Source organism: Neovison vison, chromosome 13 (genome assembly GCF_020171115.1).
Source record: "Neovison vison isolate M4711 chromosome 13, ASM_NN_V1, whole genome shotgun sequence".
Lineage (NCBI taxonomy): Eukaryota > Metazoa > Chordata > Mammalia > Carnivora > Mustelidae > Neogale > Neogale vison.
Genome location: NC_058103.1, coordinates 14,798,389 through 14,811,834, shown reverse-complemented (window position 1 = coordinate 14,811,834; position 13,446 = coordinate 14,798,389). Strand labels below are relative to the sequence as shown.

General features: G+C 41.7%; 1 protein-coding gene across 6 annotated transcripts in view; it reads left to right on the top strand.

Annotated features, from left to right (window-relative positions):
- Window positions 1–12,635, top strand: part of ENTPD5 (ectonucleoside triphosphate diphosphohydrolase 5 (inactive)) — a 49,806-nt gene extending 37,171 nt beyond the window's left edge. For all 6 annotated transcript variants that reach the window (XM_044232210.1, XM_044232211.1, XM_044232208.1 and 3 more), the window contains 7 exons: window positions 37–116; window positions 958–1,019; window positions 1,990–2,091; window positions 3,005–3,145; window positions 3,855–3,911; window positions 6,037–6,152; window positions 9,077–12,635. In XM_044232210.1, the coding sequence (XP_044088145.1) occupies window positions 37–116; window positions 958–1,019; window positions 1,990–2,091; window positions 3,005–3,145; window positions 3,855–3,911; window positions 6,037–6,152; window positions 9,077–9,163 (645 nt within the window). In that variant the 3' untranslated portion in view covers window positions 9,164–12,635. The remainder of the gene's footprint in view (window positions 1–36; window positions 117–957; window positions 1,020–1,989; window positions 2,092–3,004; window positions 3,146–3,854; window positions 3,912–6,036; window positions 6,153–9,076) is intronic.
- Window positions 12,636–13,446: the final 811 nt, after the last annotated feature.

Genomic DNA, 13,446 nt, shown 5'->3' with positions numbered 1-13,446 from the left:
ATCTTAAATAGTCTTTTTGCTTTTTCCAATTTGCAGAAAACCCTGGAACAAACCCCTAGCGGCTACCTCACTTCATTTGAAATGTTTAACAGCACTTATAAGCTCTATACACACAGGTGAGGAGGGGGACAGAGCGGAGTAATATTTCCTGTTGTATGATTCTTCTAACTTTTCAAAGCATTTTCACATCTGTTATTGCATCTGACTAGCCTTACAAAGTCTCTGCCAACCCCCAGAGTTCTGGTAACTGAAACCAAAGCCACTTACCAAAGCCCAGGGACCCAAGAGGTTTCTCCATTCTTGGTCTCAAAATTATATAACTTAAGGAGTCAAAAGTTTTCTCTAGAGAGGCGTGCCTGGGTGGCTCACTCAGTTAAGCATCTGCCTTTGGCTCAGGTCATGATCCCAGGGCCCTGGAATTGAGCCCCAAGCAGGGTCCCTGCTCAGCAGGGAGTCCCACTTCTCTCTCTCCCTCTGTCGCTCCTGCCTTTCCCTTTCCCTCTCTGTCCCTCCCCCACGCTTCCCAAAATAAATAAACTTAAAAAAAAAAAAAAGTTTTTTCTAGAGAGAGGACACTTGAAGGATCTTCAGCTAAAACTCGGTGCTACCTCCTTTTGAGTTTGTTTTCAGATGTTCAAAATCCATCCTTAGATTTGATCCCAGTGGGGCTGGAAGCTAAAATAATGAGAGCTTTTCTGGATATGGTTCCCAAGGTGAGACCCTAGAAAGTGTCACTGTCTCTGGCCTTTAAATCATAGGCATGGAAAGTTCTGGGTGGCCTTGATCTGAACTGGATGGAACTTACCATTTGTCCACAGAAGTTGAAGAGGTCACAGAGAACAAGGCTTTCCTCCCTCCAGAGGGAGAGAATCCATACTGCTCTTGAAAGAGTAGAGTTAGCCTTAGGCTGGGGAACTTCAGGACCAGCATGAAATTAGTCAACCCTGTGTTTTACAGTTACTTGGGATTTGGATTGAAAGCTGCAAGACTCGCAACCCTGGGAGCCCTGGAAACAGAAGGTTCGTCTGGGTACCTGTGCTGGTTGGTGAGAGTGACCCCCATCCTCAGCTTGCCTTTCCTCTTCCTTGACGGTGATTCTGTGGATGAAAGGCTTCTGCTCATTTAGGTAGTATGTGTTGTATAATGGACATGATAGCAGATTCTTTTTCTACTTCGTGTTGCATTCTGTAGTTTTGGCATACATTATTAGCCATTTCTAGAACGAAGTCTGTATGTAGGGCGAACACCTGTGACCAGGACACTGCAGTGTGCAGAATTCAAAGCTCCAAGAGTGAATTTGGCGGTTTGCTCAGACCCTTAGTTGTACAGGGGTGGTGCAGTGAGCAGCGTCAGCCCACTTGCTAGGTGGGGTGACTGAGCAACTTTCTTCCTCTCTTCAGAGGTAGTCGAGCGGTTACAGGCAGATCGGGGTTCAGTCCCGCTTTGTGATTTGGGGCAAGTTAGCTAACCTTTCTCTTCCCTGTTCCTCACCTTATATGAGATTTTGCATTTAATATACTTTTTACAGTGCCTGGCTCACAGTAAACTCTTACTGTGGTAATGATTATATAGCATTTCAGAGTTTACAAAACATCTCCAAATATATCTCATTTAAGCCTCACAATAACTAATGAGAAAAGTAGAACAGTATTTTTTCCCCTTTTTTTTGAGGCGGGAGGGAACTCATTACCTTCTAGGTTTGGGATTTCTTTGAGACATGTTGAAAGCCATGGACCCCTCTGCCTAATGTACAGATGCACAAAAATTTATCTGTAGTTTCAGAGGGTTCACCAACCCCACAGAGCCTATCTGTGAACCCTGAGTTAAGAATTCCTGTCGTAGGATGAAGTCACGGAACTACCTATTTTTTGGTAATTCCTTTCAGCTTGATTGGCTTCTCGCTTGCATGCGTGTGTGCGTGCGTGTGTCTCTGCTCTCACGCACGCTCTCACATCCTTGCCTCTTACTCTGTGGTCTGGCTTCTTTCAGGGATTGATGGACACACTTTCCGAAGTGCCTGTCTACCAAGATGGCTGGAAGCAGAGTGGACCTTTGGGGGTGTGAAATACCAGTATGGTGGCAACAAAGAAGGCAAGTGCTGTTTTTTCACTGGTTGAAATTACCTTTGCAGTAGAAGTCTGGAAAAGTTCCGTGGGAAATGTTTTCCAGAACTCAAGAGAAGCTTGTCTTTTGCAGGGACTTATTCCAGATAGATCTTGGTATGCCATAAAGGAATAATGTAAAATGACAGCAAACAAGGCAATTGTCCCTCTGTCCTGCTCTTTCCCTGCCCAAGTGCTATGCGGATCCATTAGTAACCTGTTCTCAACCTGGGCCTAATGCTTTACGGGTCTCTGACTTCTGCAAGGAGAAACTCCATCTAGAAATTTTAAATTCTGTTAATATTTAGCTGCTTTTTTAAAAAGATATTTTATTTATTTATTTGAAAGAGACAGAAATAATGAGAGAGAGCGAGAAGGAGAGGGAAAAGCAGACTCCTCCCTGATGTGGGACTCAATCCCAGGACTTTAATATCATGACCTGACCCAAAGGCAGACGCTGAACCAACTGAGCCACCCAGGTGCCCTTAATGTTTAGCTTTTTAAATTATAGTAACACTAAAAACTGAGACATTAGAAAGAATAATTCATCTTAGATATTATAAAAAGCAAAGACCTTAAAATCAAGGAAAAATCTCAGTGTTTCCAGTGAAGCCAATGTTGAGACTTCTGGATGCTTCTCATAAATACCAAGGAACATGGGCTAGACAGCAGCTTGAAGCTGGATAAGACAATTTTTGGTGAACAGGTTCAGGAGGGAAGCTGCCGTGGGGAAGCAGGTGCCTTTCGTCCAGAGTGACAGGGCTGTGGAAGCTCGTTCATCTCTGTCAGCCCTTTGTCCTGAGCCTCAGTGTGCTGCTTTCCTTGATCCTCCCGGTGGCTCTTTGTTGGCTCCGGGGCAGCTTGCCTTAGCGAGCGCTCATTTTCCCATGGTTCCCTGACAGGGGAAATGGGCTTCGAGCCCTGCTATGCTGAAGTGCTGAGTGTGGTCCAAGGCAAACTTCACCAGCCAGACGAGGTCCGGAAGAGCTCCTTCTATGCTTTCTCTTACTACTACGATCGCGCTGTGGACACAGACATGATTGGTAGGTTTACTCCGGGAATCAGCCTGGGGAGGAGACTGGGCAGAGCTGTCCTGGGGAAGGGAAAGGGAGAAGAGGAGTATTTGAAATGCTTTGTCGTAAGTGATCTGACGACTCTTCTCCAGTGCTGGCTGTTGAATGACATTAGCTGCTGCAGTGGAAGGGTGACTGTGATTTAGAACCTTTTGCTAGAAAGTGGTGTAAAGAGATACATATGAAGTCTATTTTTTTTACATTTTTGTTGCGATATAATTGATATAAAATAAAATACAAATATTTAAATTGTATAATTTACTAAGTTTCGACATAGGCATATACCAAAAAGCCATCACCAAATTCAAAATAAGACATCCATTACCCCCAAAATTTCTTCCTCCCCCTTGATAACTTCTATTTCCTTATCACAATAGTAATGCCTTTTGTTAGCTCTGTGAATGTATGTATGCTCTGTGATGGCCTGAGACAGGAATTAATTTCCTATTTTCTGTTTTTTTAGCAGATCAGGTTTTTTATTGTGATTAAATATACATAGAATAATTATTAATAAAATAGACTACACAGATTATATTGTATGGCTATGTCCTGTTTGTTTAGCCAGTTCTGTAATGTTAGAAAATTCACTTTTGTTTTTTTTCATTATTATAAATATCACTAGGATGAATTTCCTTGTTTCTTTGAAGGCTTTTTGACATTAGCTACTGTTTCATTGTAGATTATGAAACGGGGGGTGTTTTAAAAGTTGAAGATTTTGAAAGAAAAGCAAGGGAAGGTAAGTGCCAGTGGAAGCCATGAAGGCAAGTCTGTGCATTTGTGCCTGTGAACTCCAGTGACCTGAAAGTGACCCAGAGCACCGCAGTCAGCAGAAAGCCTAGTTTCCCATTTTTGCCCAGAATTAAAAGCATTAAGTGGCATAAAAATACATGGGAATACAAGAGGCTTTGGGGAGATGGTGAAAACCTTTTCTTCTTTTCTACAGTTCTTTCTTCCTTCCTTTTTTTTTCTATTATTGAAGTATAATTAAAATACAATGTTATATCAGTTTTAGGTATACAACATATAGGTTGGGCTATTCTGTACATTACCCAGTGTTTGCTGTAATAATATAGTCACTGTCTGTCTCCATACAACATTGTTGCAGTACACCCTGTGGTGTACTTTTTATCTCTGTGACTTATTTATTTTACAGCTGGAAGTTTTTACCTCTTAATTTCCTTCACCTGTTTGTCCCATCCCCCTACCCATCTCCCCTCTGACAACCACCAGTTCTATTAAAGAGTCTGTTTTTTTCTTTGTTTGTTCATTTGTTTTTTGGGGGAGGGTTCCATGTATAAATGAAATCATATGGTAGTTGTCTTTGTCTGACTAAATTTCAGCTTAACACCCTCTAGATCCATTCACATCCTAACAAATGACAATGTACCATTCTTTGTTATGGCTGAGTAATATTCCATTGTGTGTGTGTGTGTGTGTATTATGAATACATATATAGAAGATGTGTGTGTGTGCACATAATAGTGTATGTATAATGTACATTGTGTACGTATATTATTATGTATACATACACACGCACCCCATCTTTATCCATCAGCTATCAGTGGGCACTTGGGCTGCTTCCATAATTTGGCTCTTCTAAATAGTGTAATAAGCCCAGGGTGTTTATATCTTTTTGAATTACTGTTTTCATTTTCTTGGGGTAGTAGGCAGTAGTAGAACTACCGGATCATACGGTATTTGTTTTTAATATTTTGAGGATCCTCTGTACTCTTACCCATAGGCTGCACCAGTTTGCATGGCACAGGGGCCTTTTTCTCCACATCTTCACCAGCACTTGTTATTTCTTTTCTGTTTGACGCTAGACATTCCGATTGGTTTAAGGTGATCCCTTATTGTGGTTCTGATTTGCATCCCCTGATGATGAGTGATGCTGAGCTTCTTTGCCTATGTCTGTTGGGTGCTGTAAGTTTGCCGTGGAAAAATGTCTATTCAGGTCCTTCGCCCATTTTTTTTCAAATACTGTAGTAAAGATTTATTTCCTACAGTGGATAGTATCAGCAAATTGTACTTTTTTGTACAATTCACATATTGCATGAAATATTAAAAAAGAAAAAAAAATTTTACTTTTTTAATTTTTTTTTTCAGAGAAGGAGGGAGGGAGAGAGAGACAGAGGCAGGGAAGAAGCGGGAAGAGAGGGAGGGGCACAGGAAGAGGGGGAGAGAGAGAATCTGCAGGAGGCTCCATGCCCAGTGCAGAACCCAATGCAGGGCCCGATTTTACAACCCTGAGATGGCTCAGACGCTTAAGTGTCTGCCTTCAGCTCAGATCATGATCGCAGGGTCCTGGGATCGAGTCCCGTGTCCGGCTCTTGCTCATCAGAGAGCCTGCTTCTCCCTCTACCTGCCTCTCTCCCTGCTTGTGCTCTCTTCCTCTCTGATAAATAAATAAATAAAATTTTAAAAATATATAGGGGCGGGGTGCCTGGGTGGCTCAGTCCTTGAGCATCTGCCTGCACCTCAGGTCGTGATCCCAGGGTCCTGGCATCAAGCCCCACATCGTGCTCCCTGCTCAGCAGGAAGCCTGCTTCTCCCTCTCCCAAGTCCCCTGCTTGTGTTCCCTCTCTTGCTGTGTCTCTCTCTGTCAAAGAAATAATAAAATCTTAAGAGATTTTAAAAATAAATTAAAAACTAAGTAAACTATGATTCCCAGGTCCATTTGAGGGGGTGAGATGGAATATATGCAGGAGGCTCCGTCAGTGCGCACAGCTCCAGTCTCCAAGACTCATCAACCACGTGGAGAATTCTGCTTTGCTTATCCTAAGTCTCTAGTGAGAGAAAATCATACACCTGCCACCTGGTGGCAAACTTAAATTCTACTCTTCACTCTCCCTCCCTTTCAGTGTGTGATAACTTGGAAAACTTCACCTCGGGCAGTCCGTTCCTGTGCATGGATCTCAGTTACATCACAGCCCTGTTGAAGGACGGCTTTGGCTTTGTAGACAGCACCGTCTTACAGGTAAGAGAGGATCATAAAACAGTCTGCTGACTTGGGAATTAGGAAATGCACTTGTGTGGTAATCAGAGTAGCTGCAGGTGGAATTATGCGGGCTGTGGGCGAGGCGCTGTGCAAGACATCATGAATGTGGGAAATTAGCTTGATGCAATGGTAGCTTCTAAGTATATTCCCAGGCAAGCTATCCCAGGGGTCACAGAGCAGAAGGCTTGCATCCCGAATTAAGGAGCCCAAGTCACATGGTTTATTAAAGCAAGTTCAGAGGGCAAGGGCAAGAAGCAAAGGGAAGGCAGTGGGGCTAGGAACACACAGGATAGGGTACAGGCATGTTGGAAGTGTCGTACTCTTAAACCCTGGGTTCATATTTCCTGCCTCTCTCTTTTGCTGACAGTATGGTTATAAGTACTAGAGCTGATCAAGGGGACCCAGGGACAGGAGATGCCTGTGGCTGTCACGTAAATTTGCTCAGTTTGGAGAGGCACAGGGACAGGTACACTGGCTGGTAGCATTCATGTGCTCATTAGCCCATCAGGTGGTTTTATTTGGCAGAGGACAAAAGGGTGTCCTCAGTGGAGTGGGTTATTCCAGTTCTCATTGGCATTGAATGCCTTGTGTATATGTAGTATGTCTTACTTTATATGTGCCGCATATATTTAGTGTCTCTTGAATCGTGGGTCCCTCTTTGTCTTCCTTTTCTATCCACTTGTTTCAGGCTTTTCTATCCATTCCTTTTCTATCCACTTGTGCACGCTCCGGTTTGTCTGTAGGAAGTTATTTATTCTAAACACGTCTTTTAATGTTTCATCCATCCCATTTACTTTCTTTTCTCCTGTACCGTAGTTGAATGACTGTACATTATGGTTACAAGATAATTAAGATAAAAAATCTTGTCCTCAATTAGCATATAGTCTATTAGAAGAGATGTGACAAAAATAGAAGCATGGCATAGGCAACTTTGAACTTTGCACTAAAGGTATTTGGACTTAACGCGTTGCATCTGACAGGCGTATCAATATTTAAGGTGCTTACCAAAGAATTGCTTGCCAGAAGAGTCAGTATCACGTAGTATTTAAAGGATGGCTCCATTGTCCATCAAATCTGGGCTCACGTTCTGTGTCTGCAAGCTTACCACCTCTGTAACCTAAGTGATTTACTTCCCCTCTCTAACTTTTAGGTTTCTCATCCAAACTTAGGGATCTTTACCTATTTCCTAGGGCTGTTAGAAAAATTGAGGTACTGGGCGCCTGGGTGGCTCAGTGGGTTAAGCCGCTGCCTTCGGCTCAGGTCATGATCTCAGAGTCCTGGGATCGAGTCCCGCGTCGGGGCTCTCTGCTCAGCGGGGAGCCTGCTTCCTCCTCTCTCTCTGCCTGCCTCTCTGCCTACTTGTGATCTCTCTCTGTCAAATAAATAAATAAAATCTTAAAAAAAAAAAGATTTAAAAAAAATTGAGGTACTGTATGTAAGGCAAAATGCCTGGCACATAGAAAGTTATTAATATTGGTATTATCAGTGTAGGCATTTCACACCAGTTGGGGATAGATTTGTGGATAAGAAAGGTTATCCTAAGTCCTTAATACATACAAAGTTAACTTCCTCTACTTAAGGATCAACAATAACCGTGTCGTTTCTTTATTTATTTTTAAAACAGATCTTATTTATTTATTTGACAGAGAAATCACAAGTAGGCAGAGAGGGAGGCAGAGAGAGAGAGAGAGGAAGAAGCAGGCTCCCTGCAGAGCAGAGAGCCTGATGTGGGACTCGATCCCAGGACCCTAAGATCATGACCTAAGCCAAAGGCAGAGGCTCAACCCACTGAGCCACCCAGGCGCCCTAACAGTGTCATTTAAAGACAGTTTTCTATCATTTTCAGTGATGCCATCCTTTTAGTCTTTGTTATTTCAATGGTGGCAGAATTAAATTCAGTGACAGGCATTTCTCTGGCCCGGAGGCCACTTTATTTCAGCTTCTTCACCCTTGGGCCATCAACCCAGGCCTGAGGGCAGAGGAGCATTGGGGGCTGTGGGGGGCACTCCCAATCTGACTCACATGTCACAAACTAAATCTCAAGGTGGTGGTTCACTGCCTTTCTTCCCAGTTTTTGGCACAGTTTTTTGTGCCTAGTATAGATTTCATCAGGTCAACACAGAAGCAGAAGTATTGTATCATAAGAAATCCATCCTAGAAAGAAAGACTAAATCCAGTTCACTGATTTCCAGACTCTTTCGTGTGTGGTGTTATCAGCAGTGGCATCACTGTTCAACAGAAGCTTCCACAGAAGGCCAGTAAAGCTGATCAAAGTTTTGCTGCCTGGTGGAAGCAGAGAAAGGGGGCCTGGAAGTCCTTTAGCATTTGGCCTTCCTTGCTCTTTCAAAGCACTTCCAAGAATTCCTAAGATTCTAAAGAAAACAGTTTGATAAATCCTAATCTAATCTGTTTGTTACATAGTAGAGGAAATCAGGTCTAAACACTTGCCCGAAGTCACTGAACTAATTGAGGCACAACCTGGCTAGAATGCCTTAAATGCCTTGATTGGTTATTAATTAGTGCTTAAGAAATTTTGGTTATTTATGTAGAGTATGAATTGAGAAGTTTGGTATGTTCTTTGCTACCTCTAAAGCTATTCCCAGTTCCTCATGTATTCAGTTCTGGGGTAGGGAAAGAATTCAGAAGCCTCTGTCAAGAAGGTCTGGGTGAGACCCCTTCCTGGGCCAGAATTTTCAGAGATCAGATTGGCAGGTGTAAGCCACGGCAGGAGGGAAACTGTTCCCACTGTGGGTAGTGGGAGGCCTCTCAAGACAGGCTACCCCAAATTTTACCTTGGTTTGGCCATGTGGATGATCTTTGTAGATACTCTGCCTGTGTCATGTTTGCTAGAGCTGAAAATTGATGCAGATGTGAACTTTTTTTTTTTTTTTCCTCCTCAACAGCTCTCAAAGAAAGTGAACAACATAGAGACAGGCTGGGCCTTGGGGGCCACCTTCCACCTGCTGCAGTCCCTGGGCATCTCCCACTGAGGCCAAGCCCTTCTTCTGAGGACTGCATTCTCCAACAACCTTTCTAAAAGTAGGAGAAAGGACTCAGTCATGTTCTGAGCCAGTCTGAGGATAGCCTGGCCTGAAGCCTCGCAGCTGGATTCATCAGGTAGAAGGGGCTTTTGGACGCAAGTCTTGCCCTTGAGTCTAGAGATTTGGGACTCATTAATTTTATACATTTAATGTGAACTGTTGACCTAACCACTCTGCTTGCACAGCTGGCACCAGAATCTAAAGCTTTGAGATTCTTCGTGTGTCACAAAGCCAAAAGCGCTTTGGAACTTAACCTTGGAGAGCCTAGGGACAGGTCCTTGGGAACCAAAGAAAAATCTCATTTCAACCCTTTGAGTGCCTCATTCCTTTGAACATACTCTTTTTCCTCTTCCATGTTAAACTAAGCCCACTGATTGCAGTCTCATGAGAGGTCAACACCAGTATTTTTCTCCTCCTCATACACATTGCTGTGTCCCGCCTTTATTTCCACCCAGCTCCCCTAAAAAAGAGAAAGAAGAAAATGTCTGCTTTTGCTTTTCATGTGTAACTCAAGGGGGGAAAAGGTAACGAATCTGAAATTATGTGATCCTGCTTTCTGCCATTTCCAGCCAGACAGCTGAGAGGCATCCTAAATCTTGGCGAGATGGGAGGGCAGCTCCTAGCTGTGCGGACCCCATCTTAGAAACAGAGGACAGCCAGTCTCTAAGGACAAGGTTTGGGAGGGGTGGCTTCCTTGAATAGACCACCCTCTTTAATCAACTTTTAATCGACACCCTGGGATTAACTACCACATCCAACTTCACAGGACTGTGTGTGTGTTCAGCGCCCATACCTCCTCCCAGGGCTAATGCATTTAATTTCTCATCCTAAATGTGTTTTCTTTGTATTTCTAAGATCTGGCCTCTAGATTTTGGTCACAGCTCCTTTCAGGTTGTCCTTTTATTCTCCATTATTTAGCAGTACCTCTTACTGCCCTGGTGCTGATCATTTTAGCTAACTTCCTGTAAATTGTTTGCCTAGTTCCACAGTTTCTGAGATCCTTCTTGGTGGTACCTAATGTTTGATTTGGTTGGACATTTGGGCCCACATCAGTATGGTGGATTTTCTTTCTGAGTTTGAGTGCTCAGAACTCTTGATTCTATGAATTATTTTCCCTAAAAGTCATTATCTTGGTTTTTTTTTGTTTTTGTTTTTTTTAACATGACCATTATCTGCTGCTTCTCTACCCACTCGAGTGCTCTTGGACTTGAAAGAGCTTTCTAAAATCTGTCTCTTTTGCCTTGGCTCCTTGCCTCCAGCTTTTTCCCAATACAGTTTATATAAATCTCCCCAAACTTGTAGCCTTCACAGTAGATTCTTTCATATCCTTCAGAAAAGATGGTAATATACCTGGCCCTCACATTAGCTCCTGGGGAACCTTATTTTTTAGTCTTTCCATTGAGTCAGTATTTGACATCTGGTATGTGCAAGTAACTTGGCAAATTTCCATATCTTTATCCCCCAAATTTTAGTTATTTTTAAATAGGTTGTGGAATTTCTTCAGATTCTTCCAACTTTTACTATACTGATGTCACCTTTACTACCTGTTGTCTTTCTCAAAAATGCTACATAATGAAATAATAGAATCTTTAGGATTAGGAACAGCCAAAGTTCAAACCCAATCTTATGCCCATTGAAGAATTCCCTCAACATATCTGACTGGTTATCATTCAGCTGCTGTTTAGGGATGTGTTCAGAAGCTCACTCCATTTTTAGACTACACTGATGTTTGAAAGAAAATCCCCTTTATATTGAGCTCAAATTACCTATCTTCTCAGTGGTCTTAGTTCTGCTCTAATCCCTCCTTCCACAACTTTTCAGTCCTTTGGGAAAGCTCCCAAGTCCTTTATGGTCTCTTCTTTAACATACCATATGGCTTCTAGACCCATCTTTATCCAAAAAATTAGGGTGTTAGAACCAGTCATCATACACTAAATGTTGTTTCATATGATCAGGGAGAGAGACCATTTCCTCTAGTAGAAACCAACTTGTTTTCCGAGAGGTAAACTGTGTTCACTGGACTCGTCCAGCTTGATGGCCCAGAGAGCTAAGATCCCATGGTGTTTGCCAGCACAGCTTGTCTCCGAAGCCTATGAACACGGGCCGGGTACTGTTCGGCAACTCCTTTGACCATCCCAGGTACCTTCAGAAATCTTGGGTAGATGCAGTAAAATTCCAGAAGTGTATCTACATATATTCTGATTATCTTGATGAGAATATCTAGAGAATTAATTTATCCATTTTAGGAGCAGTTTGGAATGAGAATTTTTATTTCTTAGAAAAACCAATTTTTCTATAATTGTCCTTATTTCCCCTTAGTGTACCTTTTGGGCCTCTTGTTAAGGGGTCCTACAGAATCTAATATTGCTGGTTGTTCCCTCTCTATAAATGTGTTTTAATGTTTCTAATACTAAGGACATGGCCAGGCACGAGTGGATGTTCTGTGTTTGTTACCATCACTATCAAACGAAGAACATCCTCTGTGGTTCGTGGAGGTCCTTGCAAAGTGTGCCTTAAATTCTTCCTGTCTTGCCGGATTTGGTTCGTGTACTTGCAGAGTCCATGATATCCCTACCTTGGTGGGCTACCTTTCTATATTTTGTTTAAAATGACCTTTTTTTCCCCTACAGTGACCTTTCTGGACTCTGCCTGTACTCACATGGCTTTTCACGGTAATTGCCCTATTCTGTCTGGGCACATTTCTCCTGAGATCACAGGAAGGTTCATGACTGTCACTTTTTTAGCATCTTAAAAATATTCTGCTTTTGCCTGTAAAGCTACCCCTGTGGTAACAGATTTCTCATTCCTTCAAAAATTATTCTAAAAATAGCTTAGTTTGGCCCAAAAGCAGACTGTTTCTTCTCATTTCATCTTCAAATCAGACTTTTGGGCAAGGTGTTTTTTACAGTGTACAAATCCAGTGGATGCACAAATCTCTTTAAAAGGATTCTCTAGTACTGTGAAGTGAGGTTTTTCAAAAACCCAAAGCAAGATACCCCTTCCCTTGCAAGTCAGCCACCCGTCTGCAGCCACACGTGAAAACAGATTCTGCTGCTAATTGAATTTCCTTTTTGACCTGGTTCCTTTTGTCAGACCTGTGCAATTAAATTATTTATTGTTTTATTACAGAACAGCCAATAGTGTCCCAGAGAGAAACCATAAATAAAATTGAAACCTGGTGCTGTGATAAGGAAATAATTAACATTAAGAAGATTTCTTTTTCAGAAAGTCCCATGCGCACCTTTAACAAAGGTTAAAGTAATTTATGTTTCATCTGCATTGCGTTAGGAATTTTAAAAGAGCAATTTTAACAAAAATGCATGAATTTGGTATTTTTAATTTTTATCTTCATTAGAAGGCAATTGTGTAAGTTTATGACTGGCATTAAAAAGAATTACATAAATCTTTTTTTATTATATAAGTTCCTGGTGTACAGCTTTATAATTTAACATCCGTGTACACTACAAATGATCACCACTACAAATCTAGTCATCCAACAGTTGACCTCCTCCTCCTCTGGTAACCACTAGTCTGTTTTCTGTGAGCTGGTTTTTTGTTTTTTGTTTTGTTTTGTTTTGTTTTGTTTTTGTTTTATTTTGTTTGTCCTTTTGTTGAGATTCCCCATGTAAGTGAAAATGACTTTTCTCTTCTACATGTGATCTTTGGCTTCTTTGTGGTTGGTTAATTGCTTTGATATGTGTGGGTTTATTTCTGGATGCTCAGTTCTGTTCCTTTTGATCTCTGTTTTTGTACCATACTGTTTTAGGTACTACACCTTTGTAGTATAGTTTGAAATTAGGGAGTGTGACATCTCCTTTGTTCTTCTTTCTCAAGACTGCTTTGGCTATTCGGGATTTAATGTGGTTCCATACAGAGTTAAGAATCATTTGTTCTAATTCTGTGTCCTATGCTGTTGGAATTTAGAGAACTACTGCATGGAGTTTAGAGATTGCTTTGGGTAATGTGGAGTTTTTAGTAATATTATTCCAACCCATAAGCACAGACTAGCTTTCCATTTGTGTGTTCAGTTCCTCAGTGTCTTTGCTGTTTAAGCATCCAGATCTTTCACCTCATTGATTACATTTATTTATAGGTATTTTACTCTTTGTGATGCAATTGTAAATGGAATTGTTTCATTTTGTTTTTTAAATGGTATTGTTTTCTTAACATCTGGCGCTTTGTTCTTAGTGTTTGGAAACACTAGTTTGGAAACACCAGTTTCTGTGTATTAA